Source organism: Metopolophium dirhodum, chromosome 7 (assembly GCF_019925205.1).
Source record: "Metopolophium dirhodum isolate CAU chromosome 7, ASM1992520v1, whole genome shotgun sequence".
Taxonomy (NCBI): domain Eukaryota; kingdom Metazoa; phylum Arthropoda; class Insecta; order Hemiptera; family Aphididae; genus Metopolophium; species Metopolophium dirhodum.
The window spans coordinates 22440089-22467253 of record NC_083566.1 but is presented as its reverse complement, the minus strand read 5'-3'; the positions used below and the strand labels follow the sequence as shown (position 1 = coordinate 22467253).

Below are 27165 nucleotides of genomic sequence, written 5' to 3'. Positions count from 1 at the left end.
AACGATGTTTGACCACTTATTTTTATGTCTTCAATCTTGAAAATCAAGTTTAACGACTAAATAATAACTATTTCCCACTATAATTTCTGCTTTGAATGCATTAAATGCATTTTGGATCAATTATTCTTTTTAAATATCATAATAAGTTTAATTAATCGATTTATACAAAATAATCTATTGGTATTTCCATTACAATAAGCTTTTTTATTTATTCACCAAGACATCTCTAGGGAGTCAAGCTTCTTCAAAGGTTAAAATAATTTTTCCATCACAAGGACATAATTACACTACAATAATAAAACTACATCAGTACGTCTGTGGGCCTATCGTTAATCTTCTATCAGTGATATATTAATATATACTTACGGATACGAACAGTCTCGGACCCAGTGCCAATGTACCATACGCTAAACGCATTTCCGCCGGAGGATTGTCAATTTCCCACAAGAAGAACGATATCTGATAAGTAGCATACACATATCGCATCATTGCATATAAATAATAAATATATAAACTTTAGTCTATAAGTTATAATATAGTATAGGTAAATATTATATATAATTACCTAACTATTAATGCCGGGTAAACATATTACGGATTTCGTTAAATTTTGGATTTTTAATATAGCTCGATTATACCACTTGATTTAATTAAAATGACTTCTAATTATTAAACTATTATTTAAAATGTGTTTTAATTCACGATATAATTTTACTTAACATAGTAAAATTAGTTAAAATATCGACTATAATAAGTCTAATATTAAATATAATATCTATTATGTATCTAATTTACAATACTTCAATTAACTAAAAAATCTATATAGCAGAGTTATCCACTATCCTGTAGCAGTCGTAATTCACAACACTACGGGACGCGGGTTATATTATATAATATAATGGGCATATACAAACGCAGATTATTACACATCTGATGACCGACTCTCGAAAAATGTCTAAAATAAAATAAAATTTAGGTTAAGTTAACCTACTGGTTGCCGTCGTTCTCAACACAAGATATATTAGACCAATTATGTATATGAATGTAAAAATATTGTTAGATGTCCCGAAAAAATCAAATTTTGAATTTAGTGTTTGCAGCTATAAAAATGTTGAGAATCAAGTTTTAGTCTACGCAGTAAAACACAATACATGTTTGTCATTTATAAGTTCGGTGTCCAAAAATGATGACAATTTAAATAAAAAATTATACAATAGGTTACACAAATTGTTTCTTTATTGTTTCAATTATTTAGGTATCTAGGATGAATATTGTCGCACAAGTACGTTATCAGTTATCATTGTTTAAAGCGTATTGAACCCATTTACCTAATTATTATTCTTACTCCAACCCAATTGTTTCAAATTATAGATTTAATTTCTCACCAGAGTCGTTTGTATCTTCTCTGACAAAATGAAAAATGTTGTGAATATCTTAACGGACTATACGATAAGTCATATAATATAATATACGGCTAATCTCTTGTTATCACGTTTATCAGTATGTTTCGTATGTAATGTGCTCTATAATATTATTTAGATTTGCTAGACGATTAGGTATTGTTAGTCGACAATTTCCAGAACTACTATCACTTCCATTAAACATCTGCAAAAGTCTACGTAAATATCTTACGAGTAGGATAATAATGTTTCAACGGATTTTTAAAATATAGAGTTGTTCAACGGTGTCAAACACACATCAGCAGCCCACATTGCCCACCTATATTTTCACAGTTACAACAGCTATATTATTATACAGATATCTGGTATATTAGTATAATATTACTCGAGTTTTTGCATGACGTGATGAATGATATTTTGAGATCTCAGTTCTTAGAAAGAAGTGTAGGTATAACCTACAATACGATAATAATGAATAATGAATATTGATGAAAGTGGCAAGTAATTGTTATTTTGCATGCCTCTCGTAGCTGTCAGGTCAAAATATACATTCCACTGATTCCAGTAGGTACCATTAAAATGGGTGTTTAGATTTATTTTGTATAATATTATAATATATTTTTATACAACCATTCAGCATTCTTTGCTCGAGGTTTAGTTTCGGAAAACGGTACTTATAAATTATAATGCTTTATACGCTATGATGATAATAGGTACCTACTTGTAAATAATATTGTTATAGTATAAAATATATATTATTTTTAACTACATACTATTATGGTGAAAACCTCGAGTTTTAGTTTTTGATTTCTGGTAACATTTTTAATTGATTGTTATTTGTATTTCTTTCAACCGTACAGTTGTTATTACTTACAAAACTGCCATCACAAAAACGTTTAGTTTTGAATGAATTCGATGACATTGTGTTTTCATAAAATAATGTATGGTTATGCAGTACAAAAATGGCAGTAAAAGGTTGTCGTAAGACCGCAACATTTGTCACTCGTATTCGGTCACTACATATTGGTATATATACTATTACATATACTATATAGATCATTTTCAAGGATTAGTCTAGTCGATAACTATCCCGATTGCCTTACTTATTATTACACGCGTTATGACACGAACGAGCTAGAATTGCAGACCCGATGAGACGTGATAAAAATACATAATTACTTCGTCTTCTAGATGTATGTCCGCGCTCGGGTTGATGTCCAGCAAGATCGTCACGAGTTTGTTTGCCTGTATGAAATAAAAATTAAAAACAAATTTCTACCCAATAACGATATCCTATATGATATTATATACTATGTAGTATTATTTTAATAAAATAATATCGATATCTTAAGTTCTAAACTATACCTGGGGTGATATAATATAAACTTGCTGTGGGCGATCAGAAAATTGTCGGGAAAATCAGAAGAAATTTGAAAACGCGACACGCATCATTAGTAAAATATTAGTCACGCATTGAACATGATATTTATTTTATAAAATATTTGTATTATATTAATATAATAATGCCGTGGCCGTCGGAAGTTCAGTTAAAAATGCACTAATCGAAGTATATATATTTTTTTTAATTTAGTAATTTAATATTTACTGAACAATATAACATTATAGCGTTGTCGTTAAAACGGCACAATTTCTGTGGCATAACAGATAACACTGATTGAATTAAAATATATATTTTTTACTCGAAAAGCAAGTAGGTATACCATATCATATTACCTATAATATACCTACGTCCACAAGAAAACACGTAAAATGAAATGTTGTTTCGCTGTCCCGTGAAATCAAAAAATAATATGTACGATATTGGTGCCTTTTGGTATAAAACGCCCACGGTACATAATATTATACAGGAAACGGTTAAACGCGATTACGAGTGGCTATTGTGTTTCCCGCAAACTATGCCACGGTTAGGTACCTATACCTTAATATATACGTGCACGTGCGGCGACAACGGTACACTACGAAAGAAAGGCGAAACCGCTTTTTCGATCGTGCGCGATATGCGATATAATTACCGATTAAAAAAGAGAGTGTAATGATATTTTACGCACAATGTGGAAAAAAAAAATAATAATAATGATTTTCATTAAGCTCGCTTATAACATTTACGTGCGTAGCCCGTGTAAGGTATACCTACATAATATTATACCATGCTGCACACGCGCGGTTGCAGGGGAGGAGAAAGACGCGAACGTCCTAGTAAATGCTGTATACCTGTACACACGGCATGATAATAATAATAATAATAATATATTTTACACCTACTCGCACGCTAAGTGGTGCAAGTCTATATATAGTATATAATGTATACGACCTGTGTAGTACCTACCTATACTAAACTCAACGAGTTCGCTTCAAGTTGGTAATGTTGTGCCTACTGGAATATATTATAACGATATTATAATAACCAATAATGATAATAATCATACGGAAATTATTGATTTAGAATTTCGTAATTCGAAAAAATCAACGGCAATTTGAAACCTACGTCGTCGTCGGCTGACGTGTATATTTACTATATTTACAACGCCATCATAATATTATTATTATTATTAGTACTGTCGATTCCGGTCTTACTCACTTCCTTTGCAACGTCGCCGGAAACCTTGCACAACACGAACAGCCTCAGAAATCGTTGCGATACATCCAACAGGTCCGCCGCCGGACCGGAACGTTCCGCCGACAGAAGCGCTCGGTGGACTTCAAACACCGTAGCCGCCGCTGTCGTCCCGATTTCCATCAGTATTTGCGCGCCAAACGCTCCGCCACCGGTTGTCTTTGCCACGCGGTCGATCAACGCTTTTCTCTGCGCTCTCATCGCCAACAGTTCTATATTGTGTTGATGAAGGTTTAGCCAGGTATCTGGTATATACACCGATTAGTTGGCACGATTGCGCCGATGGTTTGTGTACAATATTATATCAATAACAATAATAAGTCAACAAATATAATGTATACCCAATCCATTATTAAGAAAACATATAATTATGTAGGTGTTAATATTTCACCTTGCAGGTGTTGTTTAATAAGATTTCCCAATGTCCACTTATGCCGATGAGGGTTATTTTAAATAAATAAAACATTTTTAATGAAATGTATTGTGTTCGTTGAGTATAATACAATATTACTTATAGTCACATAAATCATACAATAAACAATATGATATCGAGATCGACAATCGTATCGTATTACTTGCGAGCTCGTAATAAATAATAATGGAATACAACAACATTATACTACAAACTAGTCATATTTATCTGAGTTAATGCGATAAAGTAACCTCCAAATACATGATCATCAATTTTAGTATATAACAAATAATATAGAATCCCTATGTCCTGCCTACATAATTATATTTTTAATTATTATACATAATATTTTTCGTATTAATATTATTACTATTATTTTTGTGTGAAAAATTTAAATAAGTAAATTGATTTAGGCTTATAATTCACGTTAACAAAAAAAGTTAAATAAGAAGCTTTGGAATAGCGAGATATCAGGTAAAAAGTATATGGTTATATTATATTTATATTCTTAGGTTTAGGGAATAATTTTTAATATGAGTATTATTGAGTCTTATTTAATAAATTGTAGAAAAAATTGTCGTTGGCCACGCGCGTCATACCCATATATTTTCGTGTTCACGTATAATATATTAAGTGCACCGTATAATCGGAATCACTCGTATGCACATTGCACATCATATATAATTATATAGAAGATTCGCGTATTATATATTATAATAATGTTATACGCGCGTACAGGTATTTATGTATATGCGACGGATAAATAATTACGCATTAATATTCCGTGGGTATATTATAGGTACCTACATAAAACTTAATGTATACCTACTGTGTATTATATTATTACTATTTTTACTATATTTATTTTGAATATTAATCGATCGTGTCGATATGTGCGCTGAAGTCTTTCCACCGCGCTCCGGGGCGTTTGTAAAATATTACATACCTATCGCGACCGATTAAAAAAATTTCCCATAAGAATACGCGATCGAATGTATGTATATAGGTACACAATATACATATAGATATATGTTTACCTATATGCACGTATGAAGGCTCGTCGCTAATGGCATCGCCATTATATTATTATACTTTTCGTCATCATACTATATATTATAATATGAGTATATTATATTATACATACATTTTTATATATAGGTATAATTATTATAGTTTATTACTGTTGCTGCTGCAGCAGTATGTCCTAATTTTTCAAACGAGTAAGCACTCGCGTAAGTAGCTATGGATTAATCACGATTTTTAGTCCAAAAAAACCGTATAAATACGGTGCATATAGGTAGGTATTTGGTGCACAGGCATATATAGGTATTCTGCATACCCATGGTAATGTATAACACAGCTATGTATCATGTTGAGTGTAAACACGCGACGTCTCTAACTCTCCAACCCGTGCTAATTAATTTCCTAACGTATAGACAAGTCACGCGTCGTACAAGTGTCAACTTTGCAAGTACAACAATATACGAGTATAATAAGGTGTGAACATATTACGACGTATACACCGGTACTATATTATTATATGGGACGACTAACGGTAAAAGATTCCGGTTTCAAAAAAGAAGGGTTGTAATACTAATATTACACTATTGTACAAAAATCGCATTCAGAACAAAATATGTGCTAATTACATTTTGTATTTGTAATTAATATGGGATTACCTATAGGTATATTTAATTTTATCGTCAACTTGTCTAGAAAATAAAATAATATGTCCATAACGTATAAAAAAAATTAGACTTAAACTAAAAATAACAAACTCTGTATATGTATTACCCTGTTATTTAAAAAAAAAATCATATTTTACCTTCGCTAAGGGACCTACTTAATTTATTTGAAGTCCCTATTGTATGAGATGATTTTTATGAAATAAAACATTACATTCAGACTTTTCCCGGGGATACACTCTGACCATTGTGAAGAAACGTCCTTCGATTCAAACATTGGTTGTTGCCCGCTGATCGATATGAGAATATGTATACAATAATTACCGATAACTGCAATATTATGATATTATATGATATATTATTTTAATCATGTATTTTTATCGAAGTCAATTTTATCTTAGTATAATATACTACACTTAATAATACTGATAAAACCGTTTTGGATTCGGAAATGCGTAGGTACATTGCGATACAACAATAAATCACACCCAAGTCCTGCAGTCAGTGGTGGACTAAACTTCAATTTTAAATAACGCATTATCATAATTAAGTACTTACCACCACCACCACCACCACCACCATCATCCTTTTTTCTTATAACAAAGTTATGATGTAAATAAAATGTGATCAAAAGAACCAAAAGGTCAGACTTTAGCATGTAATTTTGCGCCACAGTCACGGGGTGGCACCACTCCCTTTGAAAAGTTGACGCAACTGCGTCAAAATTGAGCGCTTCGGCTCGCCACTGCCTGCAGTATATTATTCGGTGTTGGGTATATATACATTGTTTATTTAATAAGAATACATAGTATTACATAGTATTTATAATCAATGGTAATACATACCTGATGTGGTGATACTTCCATCCACCACCAGTTTGTTAAGGTTGTGATGGCATTTTTTAAATTCGGTACACATCCGGCAAAAATTAATTTCCGAAAGAAGTGGAATGAAATACAAACAAATCTGTTTGAACACACGCACATATAGTATGTACTGCTTTTATTATATAATGTGCACTAAGTATACCTGGTTGTGACTGATACAAATATACAATATATGCAATTTACAGAATGATTCACCAAACATGCTAACCCCCATTTTCCTTTTAATTATAAATTAATCAAATTATGATTTTTGAAATTTTGAAATATACTTAAGGACCATATTTTTAAATTCTTTAGATTTCTGTACTACTTAAGGAGTGTCCTGTGGTGATACAAATACAAACATCGGTTTTTAAAATGAAAACCCTCCGTCCCTCCTAATTTAGTATAAATTATTTAGCTGATAACTTTCCTGAACATTTTGTCGTTTCAAGTGTTTTTTGAGTTATTTAACTTTGTGAATTGAGGATAATAGGTCCACGATAATGGATTTGGAAGATATGATGGCAATGCTAATTAAAATTGTTTAGTAATTTATATTATTCTATCAATATTTATATTTTATAAAAATGTCCATAATAAAAAAGTATAATTAATACTAGATCTGATATTACATCAATTTTATACTATTGTAAAACCATTTTTATGAACTTTTATCCTTAATATAAGCATTTTAATAACTTTTTTTTATTACAGTGTGCTATTAAAATTTAATTTGAATAACTTAGCATCGAAATACCGGCGCTAGAATAGTTTTACAATTTATTCACTGGTTCATTTTAATGAAATTATATTTGTTCGACGATACAGTGTAATAGAATTATCAAAAACGCCTCCCCCGCCCCCAAGTATATTATTATTTTTATGACCCTACCTGGAATATGTTTTCCGGGTTTATGGAAATGCCATCGCGATGCAGCAGTCGTAACCAGTTGCTGCTGAACAGACACATAGACGTCACCGCCCAGTAAAACCAACCAGACAACGTTCGGCCTGCAACGTCGTATAGTATATATTGTTTTTGATGACGACCGGAAGAGGTGTTTGGATTATGGGCCTTACAGTCACCGGAAGTGTGGCAGTGTATCACAATATGTCGTGTCGTACACTCCAATAGCGTTATAAATATCTGCACGTAATGCGGTACAATTCGGAACGCGATTTCCGGAATCGACGATTCGGAAGTGGCCAAGTCTCTGTACATCAACACGCACGCCACCAATGCAAACGACCCGTTCAACGTGTAGCGTTTCAACTGCGGTAAATGACACTGCTAAAATGAAAGCAGATACTTAGGGCACCAAATTTCCGCACGGCAGTCTTGTTAAATAATTGCGCGCTATTTTCGCGTAGACTTCATTAAAAATTTCCTATAACGAACCCCTTAACAAAATCTTAGTCTTTCTCAAAAAAGTCGTTATCCAAGACGTTTATTAAATACCGTTTGACAACGGCGCAATCGTAACGATATTGTAATAGTCAAATAGCACCTACCTTAGCTTGTATTGAGTTTCGGTGATCCGCTGAAATTAAAAAACCACTCGTACACAACGACTGCATCATAGCGTGCCTGCTGTGTATGCAACTTTGTACGCGTTCGTGTACACTGAATTGTGTATGCGCGAGTCATGAGGCGTACACCAAAGAATACTATTATTGTATTATTCTAATTTGTTTTTGTTGGATACAACGACGTTTTTGGGTATTTCAATTTATTTATTATTCATGGTATGCATGTAGATACGAAAACATATTATTGTTATTTCAACTTAAAACTAACCTCATTCCCGCGTATGCATTACTAAGTCTAAAAAATAATAATTTCAAAAATCAATATTTTCAATCAACTTAACGTCATATTTATAAAATCCCGATTTTAATTTTTCGGAGAATAATGATTAGTGACATATCCAATAATACATAATATAGTATCGTTGTGGAATATTTTCTATGAACTATCGCGGGGACGCATAAGTGATTTATAAACTGTAAAATAATGAAAAATATAGAATAACGCTTGTTGGTTCATTCGTCAAATTTGTCGGCAGTCGGACGATCATAAATTGGATATTGCTCTTCGATAACTGTCATATACGATTGAATGATGATCACTAGGTATCCTCCCACTGCCATTACACTCTGTAAAAAATATATGAAAATGTATTTCATAAAAATGTCACTTCACACTGACATCATTCATTTTTACTAGGTAATACACATTGTGTATATCAATATTATTAGGTTTGATGTAGTTTTGTATTAGTTTTATTTTAATTATTTCTTAACTTCTTTTTTCCGTATAGTGTACAACATAATTACATAATATTATAACGACCCAGTTCAAAACTGTACAAAATAGTCTATATCGTATAAACCTGAATACGTATTTGAATTCGTACTACAGTTTTCTTTAAATCAATTTACCCACTTTTTTGAAATTTAACTCTTGAAATGTTGAACTAAAAAAATTATTTAAGAAATGAAAGCAAGTCGTTTTTAAATAAACTTTGTTAGGAATTCAAATATTTTTTCAGAAATTTTATCGGGTAAATAGGTAATACATTAGTCAAAAGATTGGTATTTTTAGAATAATATAGGCACCTATGACTTATTGCATATTATTTGTGTAATGTGTTGTCGAAATGTGTGCTCCTCTATTTCTTTTACACTACAGTCACAGTGTCATACACACTAATGATCAATTACTACGCACACATATTTTACATGACACGCATAAAGAAAATTGCAAATATTCAATACTTAAAAAACGATCGGTTGATAATTATAACCTTTTTTATTTGTGTTATAATCGACTTTTTTTTATATAGTTCCTATTGCTTCCCAGAAAAAATAAAATCTTTACTCATCTGAGTATTACTAATTATCAATTATTGATATTGTTATGACATGTTGTTTAGTTTGTCAGTTGCGAATAAAATTTAACTGTTTTTTTGTTAGAATGAAAAAAAAACTCACTGATAAGAAATATTCGTCGTCCAAATAACTCAAACCATATAAAGAAAATCTTATTTTCTTGTTATCAATCCTTTCCAAGAAACCTTTTATCTGAAATAAATACTTAACATAATATTCCCAACAATAATATTAATTATAATATTTAAATGCGTATTAGATTTTCATTGCTATCGATAAAAATATAAAAACATAATAAAATAGGAGCAATAATATTTTACTTATGCCGTCATTGTATAACCGTAATGTATTTCTTACTGTTCAATAAATCAATCAATATAAAATAAAGAGGATGTGATGGCACTTGTTGTCTCCGTCTTATAAGTGCGTAAACTGGCAAATTTACGCTCAGCAGATCATGTTGAGCTTCGTTAGTTTAAAAATTAGAGTAAAATTTAAATTGACCTATAATAAAACTTAATGGTAAAAAGTAAGAACGTAAAGTAAGAAAGTAAAGTGTTTGTATGTTGGTTTTTACGATGGTTCAATTGTTTAACAATTTGAACTGTGAGGCTTACACTTACATTTTAATACTTTATGGATAAAGCAATACTACAAATATGAATTCTAAATTAAAATCGTGACCCTTTTTTGAGCTTAATGAAAATATAGAATACTACACATTTTAATGATCGTTACTTTCGACAACATTTTCCAAAATCATAATTCAAAAACGGTAAATACTAATAATTAGAAAAACGTTTATCGATGTATATACGTTTACGTTCCTGCATATAATAATTGCATTGATTATAAAAACGAGTTCAGAGCTTAGTAGTGACTCAGTGTAGATATTGTACTATAAAGTATACATTTTAATAACATTATTATATTCTGTGATAATAGCGTGGTGTACATTGTTGCAGTGTAGTATCTCCCGCGGCCACGCTCCACTTAATTTACCTATCTAAGCTCTTAAGTCTTAATGTTATCAAACGTGATTTATAAATAGTTGACTATTCGTTAAAGTTCGATATCCATACGTCGAAATATGTAACTAAGATCTAATAGGTTGTCATATGAAATATTGTACAAAAAGTAAAAAAAAAATCGGTATCAAACTGTAAAGAAAAGTTTGAATGATTTCATGATAATGACAATGACTGAAAAAAAACCAAAATCAAATTTACGCCATAAAATTTCTGGTAAAACAAACAATCTATTTAACATTAAAATCAAGTTTAAATAACCATTCTGTTTATTATATAAATGTAAAATTAACGAATAACGAAAAAAACACTAAGCAAATTGCAGCCTTAATATTATTATAGTTAGTAACACATATTGTACCTATTATATGCACGTATTGGCACACGTCATGTAATTTACTATTATAATATTAGGTACTCATTTATTTTTTGTTTTGAATTCACAATAGTTGTTAGGTACCTTATACTTATTAGTTGTTATGTATTGTATAGTAAGTTGCTGGTATAGTAATAATATAACTATAAATAGAATTGAGAAGCTGTAGCAGTAGCTTATAATATTAATCAAGTTATAAAAATGTGTTTCCGTATAAGACCTGCGTGACTACGTTGTACATTTGTAACAATATCAAACGATTTCGTGGACTATTCATAAAATAATCATTTTGTTATTTGTATTATAGCATGGTATGTTTAAGTATGTTTTGTCTGAGCCTTTTCATGTCTTTTATATATTCAATTTTGTTGTATAATAATTTATGTTTATACTTTAAAGTTTAAACCCATAATTTGGCTCAATACTATAAAAATAATATGTAATAATAATCACTACGGCATGTATGATGTATGTACCTATTCTTAATAATCGATAAGTTGTAATATTCATGGTCAATTTTAACGTAGGATGAACTAGTTTTATTTAATATTTCTTATATCCGTTTCGCATAATTTCCATTAAGAAAGTAATTTTATGTAAAACATAATATGCATATTGCATATTGATTGTCTACTAAAATGGCTTAGAAACAAGATATTATAATATTTTTTTAGGTTAATCTCGTTGTAGATATTACAATTAAATTAAGCCGGATACTTTTAAAATACATAAATACATTATTATTTCTTTTATAAATGAAAGATAGTTTATTTTAATTATACTGCAACTAATAATAATATTATGTGAATACTCAACTCCGTTTTTTTCGTCGTCTGTCAAATGTTTGTGAAATGCAGCATTGAGAATAGTTTTTGTCCGTCTGGCCTGATGTATACAACAGTGAATATAATATGAAACAAAACTTACACCGTTCACGAAGTCCGTATAAAATAGGTATATGTTTTAAGTATAGATGTTGATAAATAAAATTATACAATATAAATAAAAACGTGTAGGTACTTACTTCGTTGGACGCAATTGAAGCGGCTTTGCACACGATATATACCCTTATCATGTAGTGCAGCGGCCATATGACCATGGATAATTGTGGTGTGATTTTAAAATTTGAATATGCCATGATGATGCCCAAAACGAATAAATGGGGAAGCATGCTCAGTACGCAAGTGATGATGCTCAAAAGGATCAGCACCTTGTGCAGATATATACAACATGTCATAAGAACGAAATATTATATAATATAATACACAACAAGTCGTATTTTGAAAATGTCGGTACACACCTGTTGAAAATAATATTATATAACATAAATCATATTATATTATTATTACTGCAACAGTTATTCAGTTTTTATGCAGCGATACCTAACCTGATAAACGTCATTTGTGCGATCGAGGATGGTACAGAGGTCAGTGTGCGCTCGGTTTAACTTCCGGATGTGTATTACCATATTGGTTGGTAGCGTCAACCGGTCTGGCATCGTGAATAAGCCCGGGGGGCGTATAGTCACTGAAATTCTTTCCAAAATTGACACAAATTGCAGGAGTCTAAAATATGTTTTTTCACATTCAAAACGATTTTATACTCACCATGATTTTTTCGGATTCGAAGTCTATCCAGCGATACGTTGAGACACTTATAGCATTTTGCTAACACTGAACACATACACCAGAATTGGATACACAGCGAAATCGCCGCCAGTTTGTGAATAACATTGTCCTAAATAAAAAACATCAAAAATCAACAGCCAAAAGTGTAGAAAATTAAAATTGAAAACTTTAGTGTATGCGTATATTGTACTGCATCGTTATATTTGTCAATGCGTGTTTTTATACAAGATTGTTAATTGATAAATAATATTATATGCATAAATAGGTAGGTTCTTGGAGAAATAAATTAGTAAAAAATGTCGGTGGAAAAAATTATAGTTTTAATTTTAGTGTGCATATAGTTATATAGCCTATTGTCTGTACCAGTGTTTCAAAACCTTTTTTATAATATGATGATCATTATTAGACCATTCTTCTGCCAGGTGACTGAAAAAAAATGTCTATAGACTTATATATACTATACCTACTATCTATAATATAACTATGATTATAACTTATATATTGTTACTTTTTATACTATAATAGCCAACAGATTCTAGTTCTAGTTACATCATTTTATTTTTTAATATTATAATACTAGTTAAATTACTCTGCGTTGCCCGGAAAAAAAGACCTCCATTGGTCGGACCTCTAATTTACCCTTTTTTATGAAGCCTATCTTGTTCTCAGAGGTCTACTCTATCTCTGTACCAAATTTAATCAATATCGGTCCAGCCGTTTAGGAATGCATAATTGGCCACATAAACATTTATTTTTATATATTTAGATGTTCATTGTGACCTATCAACAAAAAAATTAGCATCCCTAAGTTGAGTCACGATCCACATCAGGTTAGGAAATACTGGCCAGTAATCTTAGGTACCCACGATCAAGATGAACAGCTTCCAAGCAAACGAAAGTCTTATCCTATTGAAACTTGTCGTAACTGATACGATCGACAAAACTGTGTTCATTATGATCATCATGATGGATTCAATGTTAGTGTTGCGTGCAATCATGTTGATGGTGTTCCCGTCTCCTAAAAATCAGTCATATACCATCATGGTTTTAATTGACGATGTATTACATGTACTCATTACACTACAGTATATTTTGGTTTTTAAACTTAATCAACATATTGGTTTTAACATACATAACCTAACCTAACAAACCTATAATCGAGCCATGGCACTTGAAAAATGCATTGAAGAGCTCGAAAACGGTTCTTAGTCCTTTTAAATGGAACGGCATCAATATGTGTATTATAATCATAATCGTTTGGTTCAACCACAGAGATATTATGAACATGGGTCCCACTACAATCTGTATACGATCGTGAATTGTTATCTAAAATTTAAAATATATTTAATAATTAATTATATCTTATAAGTTATACAAAAACTTAAGTTTTCGGAGAAATTGATGTGAAAGTTCTTGAAGTCAAAAATTAAATGATTTTTATATATGACATCGCTACCACGAAGGGAATAGTAAAGCTACTCAGCTTTACTACCCTTTGAAGTCAATAATAAATTAATAAATAATGTTGCTAATGTCTAATTATTTTACTATATTATTCTATTTAATTTATTTACATTACTCAAAGTTCTATTTCCTTGGTACTTGATTGCATTCCTTAATTCCTGTGTAGTGCTTCCGGAAACTATCAATAGTATGATGTAACTAAACGAAAAAATTAATCCAGGTATACACCACAAGCTCTTGTTTTTCTAAATAAAATTACATAGCTACATAAATCTTGTTAGTTTTTGTAGTATATGTATATAATAATTAAAGTAATGACTAATGAGTAATGACCAACTCCAATCGAAAATATTATTTCTGTATATTTTAATAATTCATTGTAATAAAATTATATAAAATAGATGTAAATATTATGAAATACCATTTCGCTGTCATTCTTTGGTATACGGATGGGCATCCATCCGAACAATATTGAATAGTAATAGGGAACACAAAAACTCTTGAACACAATGTATGAATTGACTTTCATGTTTGCCGTACAAAATCAAATGAATTATTATTTTTAGTAATATTATTTTGTAAAGTACCTATACATACAGCAGTCAGCAACTACGATTGTGAGTTGGGTATATGTATAATATGGGTATACAGTCACTACTGTTTTTGTTTTCACTAATATTAGTCAATAAAGACCTAACAATAGTTATTACTTATTAATACGAAAAATGAATTTTTTGGATCAATAAACTTTTGACTTTTTAATGTTTGTGTATACAACTGATAACTGTACAATAGTATTGTTAGTAAAAACATATTTTTGACCTTGATAAAATGGTACCTATAATATTATGATGTGTATACGGCTTTCTGATAATCATGAATCATGGCTTACTAGTAAATGCTATCAAATACCTATGTGTTAACTTATTATTTTTTTATTATTTTGTGCACAGTATTGTACCTTATCGTTGGACTTTAATAGGTCAAAAGGAAACATGACCTAAACATTTTCAGGTTCTTTTATTACCTAGTTAGGCCAATTAAAATAGCTTTTAAGCAATAATTGTAATTCAATTATTTGTCGAATAACAATAATAGTAATATCAAATCTACATTAAATTTATATCGATATCATATTAATATATTATGGTCAAATTGAAATGTTTAAGTCACGTTTAAGAGGAGCTTAATATACAGGAGCATAATAGAGATACTCGGACACCATGTATTTTATACGTGCAGCTATAATACTAATATGTTATGTTGAAAATGTGAATACACACTATAAATAATATTATGATATTTTTTATGGAATCAATTGTCTAAAAAATTAATTTAGTTCAATTTATTTGTAATGAGTTATGATAATATATGCAGTATACGTAGTGGATATACGTGCTGTACGTGTGACCTGAGATTAAAACCGTAATTACGCGCTCATTATAATAGGTGACTTTATAATTAATTATAAAACATTATAATAATATAGTATATATATACCTAGCTAGTTCATAAAATGTATTATTTTTCTATACACTTACTTTTCTAAACAGTAATGCATGGATACGTATCAAAGATCAAATAACTCAATCCAAATAGGCTCAATGTATATACCAGGGATGGCAAATCCATGGCACGCGAAAAATTAAAATATTTTTACTATAATATATATTATATAATATTATAATAGGTAAAAATATTTTGAATATACGGCTTTTATCGGCTTTATTATATAATATTGCGTTCAGTATGTTATCTACGTTTATTGAGAGTAATAAACCTACCTCAGTAAACATTGATCGTAAACATAGGGAACAAGATTTTGAAAGTGTGGAATGAAATTCAAAAAGATAATTCCACTTTAAAAATAGTAGCATCAGCTGTTTTATCTATTTTTTCTTCAACTTATTCATGAGAGTCACTATTTTCAGAAATGAATTTTATAAAATCTGATTTAAGAAACCGACTAACTGAAGAATACCTCGGTCACGGGCGGCATTTTTCTTCGGGCAAGTCACGGTGTCCGGAGAACAAGTGCCGCCATCCCCCACCCAGGCACGGCAGATACCTACGGGTGCCCAAATCAAAAATTCTGCCAAAACAAACACACACGTGTAAACAAATCTACAGTACCCTCCCCTACAGTACCACAGGCTAATGACCTAGCAGTTGAAGCCTTAACCCTAATAACAAAAAAATAACTGATGAATGCAGTGCCGCATGTACTTTATTAAAAGTTACTAATTATAAACCAAATGACAACGAATTTGCATCAAGTATTCAACATCAAAAATCACATTAAAATAAATAATTAACAAAGTAATATTATTATAATTGTATGTAGGTAAACCAACATTTTTTATACTAATACATTAATTATACAATCAAATTAGGATAATTTTTTTTTACAAGATTGAACATAACAAAATTTTTTTCATGGCACGCTCGAAAAAAAAAAGGTAATTTTTGGCACGTAGTGTTCCAAAAGGTTTGCCACCCCCGGTATATACGGTCGTCTATGTTGATAACTTACTAATTTAACGTAGGTCGTAGGTCGTTATAACAAAAATTTGATATTATATATTTACTTCGGCATGGTGCTAACCACAGCATTTGTGCTGTATAATGTATATCACGTATCTTACCTTAACTCAGTCCTTCGCGTGACCGTGACTGTAGTATTCATTATCTGTATTTATTCACTGTACGATTAATCTATTCTGTATTTCTGTGGTACGATTCTCAGATTGTATATTATGTATAATATCACAGAATATATTAATATTAATAATGTGATAATAATAATTAATAATATTATATTATGTGACATGTATCAATATGCATCGTGCGTATTGTCTAAATGTAAGTATTAAAATACGTACAATGTAACACGGACTAATAAGATAATAATATAAAGAACTGGTATATTTTTATTGAATCGTTATACCACATTACCACAATGGCACACTACCATAGGGAGGAAAAAACAAGTGCGTGAGGGCTCATTACTTGACGTAAATACTAAAATACCTATATGATTATCGACGAAATCTAAGGTAATTCCATTTTCCTAAACTGTGATGAAAAAACCATACATTATACATGCGAGTATCCGATAGATAATGCGATGTAAACTCTGGAACTCCTTTACTTTCTGAATTGTTTTGAAAATGTGAAGTATAATATGGTGTTTAATATATTTTTAATTTTACTGTAAATAGGTACTTAATATTGAACGAAATAATAATCTATAATTAACGGATGGAAATATTTGTGTGTGTAAAAGCAACCCACAATTTAAGTCTACCGCACTCATAGTTCTGAAATTTGGTACATAAGACATCGTACACTCAAGGTGCACATCACCTTGAAGCCAATTTTTTAAGCGTGGTCCACACAGGTACTTGTTTGTTTACGAAAAACGAATATTTATTATTTGCTATTGATTACAGAATATAAAATGGTTGTAAAATATTATTATTTTATATAATTTTAGAGTTTTTTTATATTTAGTCAAAGCCGCCCAAATGACTGTTAAAAATGTGTGTAGTTTATATTATGTTACGGAGTAACAGGGTTAATCCACTGGCATTATTTTATTTGTCACGGGCAACGCCGTTCAGGATCAGCTAGTAGTAATATAGTATAATATAATATAATATAATAATATATATTATATAGCAATTGTATATTTATTATTTAAAAAAGACAAATACCGGTTTTATACACACCTGGTGGTGGTACACTGGAGTACTGTACCATGGTGAAAAATTAAGGTTCTATTCATACATTATTATATAATATATGCTATATACAATATACCTAAGTGGTATAATGACAGCCTTTTTTTGAAAGCTTAATCTCAAATAATTTTTTAGTTGACAATCGCAAGAAAAAAAAATAACACGATTCTTAAAAGAAATCTTTTATTTGTGTTGTATACAGTTTTGAATATTACAAACTATACTATAATATACTATTGAATTGTATAACTATTTTGTGGGTAGTGGGTACCTATCACCCATGGTATACAAACGAAAAGTTAATAAAATTACAATAAATTATTGTCGTATATTAGAATAACATAATGTAACATATTATATTAATATCTAACCGCCGTTTGTCCGTAGTCTACTAGTGCTTATGGTTCAACATGCACCTGTGCAAGTCACGGCAGGGGTGTCAAGTATATCACTGTAGTATATGTTCAAACAATATTACGATAATGATGAACTTGACTTGTATATAAAAGCAACGTAATTAGGAGACATATTGTGTATTGAATGACAATGAATGTATAATATAATACGTATTCGTGTTGTGGATATATGCTATTATTTAAACTAAATCGATTCGCTGGGTTTTTGTTTAACTGTAATTGTACTGCAACACGATCACCAAATACGAAATTACACTGATCACTGCCTGGAAACAGACCATATTATTTTGAAAACAAGCTAATTGTGAAATGGCCCTTTTATTGTATTTGGCCAACCGCAAAATTGTATCATTTTGAATTTTGATTTAAATGTATTGTTTTGTCCATAATTTGCCTTACCGACGATAAAAGCGTCTTGTCCACCATCACCATACCACAAACGTCAAATTTCACTTTGCTATGTCTCAGACGCCGGGACAATCGTTTCATCTGAAACACGCCTATTATATTAGATAATAAGTTATTTTTGTACACTATCCTGGCTGAGAAAAGGGCCTATAAGTTGATTAAGCTGACAGATTATGTGTTGTACCTTGTACGGTTTTTAGGGGATAAAACAATAGTTATTCGATAACAAAAAAAATAATGAACAATTTGGTTGAAGAATATTCGCCACGCGAGCATTTACAGAGATTGGTATGCATTCGATAAATTTAAAATATGTATATTTTATAATTTATATATTATATATAATCGTATTACGTACCTCCCAACAGTCACCGCTCATGTCTAACGTTTCCCTCGCGATCTGAGCCAAGTCGTGTAGACGGTCGTCCTGCAGTGAAGTATAGCACATAGATACACATTATTATAAAATCTCTTTATACGGGTTATTATTACTTATTTTAATTTTATACGTAGGTATTGGTTTGTGCTGTAGGCTAAAACACACACACTAAATGATATACGTGACAAACGCAATACTCAACCCCAAATGATAAAATATAATTGTATGTATTTAGAGCCAGGGCCAGTAACTTTCAACATAGGCGGTCGGGCAAACTTTTCGTGATGGTAGAATTATTCAAAATATCAACTTTATTTATTTAGCTGCGGGGAACTTAAGCCAATTATACCTTGTTTGGGTAGAACTTTAAAGAAGTTGAAAAATAGTTTCTAAAGTATATACCAGTTTAATATAATAATATATACATATTACATTGTGGCTACTACCTACCAAGTACTAACAATTATAACATGTGTAGATAAATATTTCTTACATTCTTAGGTAACACCAACGTCGCGACGTATCAAAATATTATTATCCGTAATGGACCCTATCTTGTTTGGCATTCCAATAAACTTAATTTTAAAATAATAAAACAGTCACTTTGGATTTAGTTGATAGCACTGTAGGTATGATGGAAGGACCTACGCTGTGAAAAGACACTCAGCCACGGTACATATTATATTATATAATAATAGATATTTAATTGTACCTATACACAATCTACATATAGTGTCCATATACTATCTATATACTATATAGTATATTTAGACAAATAGACAGCATACAATATAAGCGGACCATGTGTATACCAAAGTATACCTGGTCGACGACCGAAGACGCGGCGAAACACACCAGGGCAATTCTACCGGCGCAGTTCATCACCCACGACAGGTGCACGATGGCCAAGAAAAGCGGTGCCCCCCGAGTCCTATACGCCGAAATCGTGTCAAACAGACCGCATATCGTGTTGAACATGTAACACGACGTATTTATCAGGACGCGTTCCTCGCAGACGCTGCAGACCAGTGTCACGCCATGCATCAGTTTCCCGTACGCCACATCCACCCTGTAGACGTCGTCTGCCAAAAATAACAATGTATCAATATAATGTTACCACTGGTTAATATAGGTAATAGGTTTGGGACATTGAAGCTCGTATAGGCAGACTTAGATAGGATTCAATTTTTTAATTTCTGTACACTCTGAAGTAGAATATTTTTTTCGAAATACCAGTAGGTACAATATTTTATTGTCTATCGAGTATTGAACGAATAGTTATTTTTTTTATTAAAAAAACATTTGAAGATAAGATGCTGATTGCTAGGGCTGTGTCACTTACTTAATACTTTGGAAAAAATTACATTTTATTTAGTAATAACATATGACATAAGACCCCTGATTGATGGGTTTGACTTTTAAGGCCTCAATTACAAAATGTCAAGAGGTGCCCAAACATACCATGCACCCTCTGGCTACCACCTACGCACGCCCATGTCATGTAGTGTTGTTAAACTGTTTTATCGATGTATATAATATCATTGATTATAAATACTAGTACAGTGAAACCTCGATAACTCGAACGTCTATAAGTCGAATTTTCAATAGCTCGAAGACGAATATCTTCGTCCCTGCATTTCAATAAGAAGAAACAATTTTTTCTATAACTTGAATTTATTATAACTCGAATTTTTTTTTGCCCCCAACCGATTCGAGGTTTTGCTGTATTTATAATCAATGATAATATGTATATTACCTATAGTATACTTACACCTGTGATAATAATTATTTCTCGCCGTGATCGTTGCCCTGCCTTGACTTTTTGCCGCCGTCATAGTCGGTATCTCCGACGAAACCGTCATCTGCTGCAAGACGTTATTCAGCCTTAAAAATCCGTCTTCGAGACTCCAACAAAACCACGCAAACTGAAGATCTACAGTTAGTATTCCCAATTTGCAAAAATCCTAAATCGCCGAGCATAAATGTAGTAGGTATTACAATCATTAAACAAATTCATTTTTCTGGTCCGATTTTCAACCAACTTGAAAGAGTAGGTTGTACGCGGAACCAGCTTTCTTTTGAACACCCGGAAAGTTGTACGAAAAACACGCCGGCACTATGTTTCCGACGAATAATACAAATACGATTACGACTCTCCACGTATCTGCAAACATATTATAGAAAATTATCATAGGCTCCATTTATTTTCAAATTACTCGTGGATTTTATATCCGTTTATACTTGTTGATGTTTCCGGTGGCGACAGTGCTGTAGTTACTTCTATTTTTCTACCGATCAGCGAAAACAAGCAACTAAGTAAGCATATCGCATTATATGTCCAAAAGTCAAAATGTATTATTTTTTCGAAAGCCATGTCTTGTTTAGTTTTCTGAAACCATTATTTGAACGTAAATATAAAGCGTGAACAGGATACGGATACGGATAATATACAGCTGTTTATATATTATAATAGGTGTTATACTGTTATCATACCCATGGCTTAAGCTTGTATAGAATTATTATTATACATTTAAAAGTGTATCAAACATTATTAGGTACGCATATAGGATAGCGTTCGGAAAATTATTCTGCTAGTGGAGCTTTTTAAAGATTTTTTTAAAAATTTTTAATTGTTTGAACACATACAAACAAAAAATAATAAGCGATGGGTTACGATAGACTTGCCTACCACCACTTCATCAACACATAATTTACATAGTTCTTTACGAAATTGTTACATTATAGGTTGTCTTGAAGGCATTAACAAATTTAACACTATCAAGTTGTTAGTAATATCACTATTATAGGTACCTATATATAATAGTAATTAACGATGATGTTTATTTATTATTGATTAATAGTTAATACTTCATAAGCTTATTATACTTCGGCAACTAATTAGTAATTACCATTAATCAATTTAAAAGACAAAAATCATGTAAACAACTACCTTAACTACTGTAAAAAATGCTGTTTTATACTATATTTAAAGCTAAAAATAAGAAAAGAAAAGAAACACATCACCCTAAATCCTATATAGACTATAGGTACAATGTAAAGGTATAATTATCTCTTCGGCCATATAATCTAAAACTAGTTATATATTATTAGTTTTTACCTCAGTATCTTCCATCATCCAAGGTTTCATTACGTAATCTATTTGGTTGCCAACGATGGTTAAACACCATAATAATGAAATTGTGCACCCTATGATCTGTGCACAAAACAAATAATTTATTGTATTGTACCAATATTATAAAAATTAACTAATTACTAATTTTCAAATTAAGTTTGGATTTTAATTATTACCTTATGCGTTTTTGGAATGATTGTCATACATGTACCGAAAAACAACGATACGTAATAAATAAATGTATAAACATGGTTTCCGATGAACACGTCGTTCATTTTAAACCCAATTCTATAAAATGCTAGATTTATATATAAATTGGTTTCAAAATAAATATTGACACAAAAAAATGTATGATACAATATACTTGTTTGCGTGTAACATAAAATAACAAGAAAAAATAATATTTGTTGTGGAATTTACATTAAATGTTTATTGTATTGTGGCGTACTTAGAACGGAATTATATTTATTATAGGACGTACGCGTTTTAGTGAAAAGCTTTATAAATTGATCCAAACAATCAGATAATAAATGTTAAAAAATAATGTCCTATGATTATATTATTTCTATCTTCTATTTATATATATTTTTTTTCATTAATTAACCCGCGGCAACTTAGGCCATTAGGTGGTTTTTAACTATGTGGGAGGGTACTGTAGGTTTAAACACGCTTACACAGTTTGGCAAATTTTTAGTGGGCACCCGTAGGTATTTGCCATGCCCAGGTGGGGGATGGCAGCACTTCTCTCCAGACACCGTGACTTGCCCGAAAAAAAATGCCACCCGCGGCTGAGGTTTTGAACCAGCGTCAGTGCGCGTCGCAACCGACGCCTTAGTCCGCTCGGCCACTCCGTCCCCCTATATCTATATTTTATACAGCAAAAATGTGTAATTCAATACAATTATATGTTTCTATTTTATTATGGTGGTCAAATTAATTGATTTACGAATGTTTTCTAAACGAATCATAAATCCTTTAAATATTTGTGATTATAGGAATATAAATATATTGAATTATTTAAACTATTGGTTATTATAAAAATTATAACGAATGTGCGTGAGATTGCGAAATACATTATTATATTAATAAAATATGTACATAAACTATATAATGCTATTAAATATAGTAGGTACATAATTTAATTTTTGCCGATACATCACACTATCACAAAAATTTAAATCACTTAAAGTTTAGGTTTATAAATTAAATCAAGTACCCAACTCGAGTGGATCATTTCTATTTCAAATTTTTTTTTAAGGAAATAACTTTATTGAATGTACGTTTTAAATTTGTAATAATATTATATTAACATTTTGATTGCAGATCGTGATCTACAGATTGGTCATCGACCGGCTAATGTTGTCAAAGACAAAAAATTGAACTTTGTCACATGGGAACCGTACTTTTGTGTTCTACTGCAAGACGAACAGACATTAACTGCATATAGAAGCGAGGAATTATCCGTAAATACTTTTTTATTTTATTTTACTACAATTCAAAAATTATATTCAATCTCTTACTAACAATTTAAATTAAATTATGTATATATTAAATATGATATTTTATCCGATATACATTTTTAATAAATTTCCTATTTTATTTCTTAGATATTCCCCGGGACTGCGCTAAGGACAATAACGCACGCTTTTAAGGTTGGTGCTTATGGAAATAATAGAATGTATCTATAGTTTTCTTTTTAAGGTACCTAGTCCGAGATAAATAGATAATAATTTTTACAAAATATACAGATAAATCAATAATTAATAACTATAGGGTAGAGTTTTATGCATTAGAAATTGGTATGTTTTTTTCGACGTCCCTTTTAAATTTTTAAATAGTACTTAATGTTAGTTAGTAGAATAGTCTAATATTGATACAAATTATCTTATTTTTAATTTTGCATATTTTTGCAAATATTAAGTTTAATGCATGAAGCATATTATTCAGGGGCGATCCTAGGATTTATTTTTGAGGGGGGTTGGAGTGGATTGACTCCCAAATACTAAATCTGACGACTATACAATATAATAATAATTATAATAATTTGTATTTTTTAAATGTTTATGTTTCTGAAAAGAAATATTAAAAGGAACTTTAAGTATATTCATTTTTTAAGCCTTACTCATATTATTGTATATTTTAACTGTAAACAAAAATAGGTAAAAGATTAGATGCCACATCATATTATGCTCCTAATGATTTCGCCCACATATAAAGTTATTTTGTTCAATTTATTTTTAAATTATAAGATGTTTGAGTATTGATTCCCTTTCACTTAATGATAGTTTTGAAATTATTGGTATATTAATTGTATATTTGATTATATTTTTATTTTATATTTTAATATCTTAAAAAAAATGAAACTCATATTTTACTATTTTATATTGCATATAAATTATAGCCCTATTTACAACCTACAAATAACATAGTATTAAACTATGAATTATAGTATAAATTAATGAAGTCACATTCTCATAATTTATAGTTAACACGAAATCTCTGACTACCTACCTATATAATATTTGTTTGAATGTGTGGAAGTATTAATTGCTTTTATCGTAGCTATTTACAATGCTTGTGCTTTTATTAATTATTATTTATGTATTTTTAAAATTAATTTTTTTTTTTTTTTTTATTTTTTATTTGGCATAAACAATCTGTACTATTTGAGCACAATAAGCTTATATGATAAAAGTAAATATTAGAACATGGTTGTTTTGAATAAGCAGCCACCCATTAGTGGTTCTTGGCTAATAAAATTAATTTATGCTTATATAATAACGATTTTACATTTTTACTGATTTTAGTAATTTACATTTAACATACCTAGATATTGGAGACGTTATATTTGTATATTTAATATATATATTATATATCATGCATGCATATTGCATATTTGTATAATGACTGTAATACTGTATAGATACTATACATATTAGTATATTGCTTAATATAGTATATTATATTATAAGCGATTACATCGAACGTATAAAAAATATAACACAACCAATCACAATATAATACAAATAAACACGAGTTTTATCATATGACATTTACCCGTGAGTCAACAATAGAAATATTTATATTGTCTCCATTTTAGACCTAAGTTATACAAGCAGTTACATAAACCCGTAAAATTATAACAATGTACCTATCAATATTTTCAAATTAATTGTACATACTATAATACTTTTGTCCGTCGTATAGGTATTTAAGTACTTGTATGTATCGAAAAGTAAAAAGGTGTGATAACTTGAATATCAAAAACTGTTCATTACAAACATACACGGTTTGAAATATTGATTTTTTTTGCAAACATTGATCGGGTACACATATTGCGTCACGAAATTATCAAACTCTTTTGATAGGTAACACTTATTTTGATTCAATGCCTGATTGTAGTTTGTCATCAAATATATATCAGTCTGCACCACCGACCTGATATCTATATTTTATCTACAATCACCAGTCCGTGGCAGCCTATAAATAGGTACTTAGAACGGGAAGAGATCGCCATGGACAGGACGACACCGGACAAGTCGTGTGTTAGTTGTTTTTTCAGTGTCATTCGAAATAATAAGTCACACGTGACATATTATTCTGGATAGGACACACACTTTGTGATATGTATGTATATAATTGATTTTAATCTTTCATGATTAGTGTTTTTATAAGCCTAAGTTTAACTAGGTAGTGTTAAAACTTAAAATATATATTATGCAAACCATTAAACAGAGAGAGACTTGATATTACATTTATTTAATCATAAATATTATTTCGCCTCCTTCGCCTTGTACTGAGACACCACCGTTTAAGATGGGCTGCATTAAATTGTGGTATACTGGTATGACTGGTATCAAAATACATTGACTATGATTTAAGGCTGAGAATTAGAGCATATTTTATCGAATAACTTAAAACAGAGTTGTCCAACACTGTACATTCACAGCCTTGAAGCCATTTTTTTTTGCTCGCCCTGGAAGATTATTATATATTCTATTATATTCAATAATTTTAAAGTGTTTAAAAGTGCGATGAATTAAAAAAAAATCACGATAGTATTATATGTATAACAAAATCGTATCAAACTCGTATGTACCAATGCCAATCATCACATACATTTATATTAAATTCTAAATTCTAAATGTGTCTAAATAAAATAATCATTATAATAATATACCTATATTAATTTGTGATATGGATAACTTGTGTATTATATAATAATATTATGTTTGTTATAAAATAAAATATGAAAAAAAAAATTATTATTTTAATATACAAATAAATTCAGAATACAGAATAGAAGGCGGTAGGTGTCTATATTCTATTTATCTATTTCTATTTTTATACAACGATTAGTTAATAAAATATAACGTTTGCAAATATCAAATACAACTCAATAATGTGTAGACTGTAAGAATTAAGAAATAATTTAGGATCAACTTAAAACTATAAACCATTTTGTTTAAAATGTTGAACCATATTATATTTTAATTGTTGTGACACTTGCATTTTATATACTTAGGTAGTTTTTAGAGCATTTACTCCCGGCCTTGGTCATTTATTATGGAAGTGATAGTTAATTGTGATCGGTAAACAATAGTAGTCATATGCCTTTTTTATGACGAATAGAATAACGGAATAACCACCACAAGAGCGGGATTGGCATTAACATTACTTCCCATCAAGTAGTAATA

The 27165-nt window shown here is 30.3% G+C and overlaps 3 protein-coding genes and 1 pseudogene across 5 annotated transcripts in view; 1 reads left to right on the top strand and 3 right to left on the bottom strand.

Moving 5' to 3' along the window:
- LOC132948759 (ras GTPase-activating protein raskol-like) overlaps positions 1–27165 on the top strand; it is a 142656-nt gene that overhangs the window by 39069 nt on the left and 76422 nt on the right. For 2 of the 3 annotated variants that reach the window (XM_061019400.1, XM_061019403.1), the window contains exons 2-3: positions 23792–23931; positions 24076–24120. In XM_061019400.1, coding sequence (XP_060875383.1) covers positions 23792–23931; positions 24076–24120 — 185 coding nt within the window. The remainder of the gene's footprint in view (positions 1–23791; positions 23932–24075; positions 24121–27165) is intronic. The other variant, XM_061019401.1, reaches the window with a different exon arrangement.
- On the bottom strand, positions 2475–7050 carry LOC132948763 (uncharacterized). Its single transcript, XM_061019406.1, has 3 exons — positions 6978–7050; positions 4000–4247; positions 2475–2645 (listed from the first exon to the last, which is right to left on the bottom strand). Exons 1-3 carry the CDS (start codon positions 7048–7050, stop codon positions 2535–2537), a joined length of 432 nt encoding a protein of 143 aa, XP_060875389.1. The 3' UTR covers positions 2475–2534.
- On the bottom strand, positions 8919–14918 carry LOC132948761 (uncharacterized; annotated as a pseudogene).
- LOC132948762 (uncharacterized) lies at positions 21275–22907 on the bottom strand. The gene is made up of 4 exons (XM_061019405.1): positions 22645–22907; positions 22454–22549; positions 21577–21724; positions 21275–21499 (listed from the first exon to the last, which is right to left on the bottom strand). The coding sequence occupies exons 1-4, from the start codon at positions 22741–22743 to the stop codon at positions 21369–21371; spliced, it is 474 nt and encodes a 157-aa protein (XP_060875388.1). The 5' UTR covers positions 22744–22907; the 3' UTR covers positions 21275–21368.

What these genes read in the sequence shown, in the direction of transcription:
- LOC132948762 (XM_061019405.1), bottom strand. Translation starts at nt 22,743, where the DNA reads ATGAACGACGTGTTCATCGGAAACCATGTTTATACATTTATTTATTAC. An exon ending in GGATGATGGAAGATACTGAG is followed by an intron (nt 21,725 to 22,453) that starts GTAAAAACTAAT and finishes TAATGGTTTCAG; the next exon opens with AAAACTAAACAAGACATGGC. An exon ending in GCCACCGGAAACATCAACAA is followed by an intron (nt 21,500 to 21,576) that starts GTATAAACGGAT and finishes ATATGTTTGCAG; the next exon opens with ATACGTGGAGAGTCGTAATC.
- LOC132948763 (XM_061019406.1), bottom strand. Translation starts at nt 7,050, where the DNA reads ATGTGTACCGAATTTAAAAAATGCCATCACAACCTTAACAAACTGGTG. An exon ending in TGGAAGTATCACCACATCAG is followed by an intron (nt 4,248 to 6,977) that starts GTATGTATTACC and finishes AACACAATATAG; the next exon opens with AACTGTTGGCGATGAGAGCG. An exon ending in CCGGCGACGTTGCAAAGGAA is followed by an intron (nt 2,646 to 3,999) that starts GTGAGTAAGACC and finishes TATTTCATACAG; the next exon opens with GCAAACAAACTCGTGACGAT.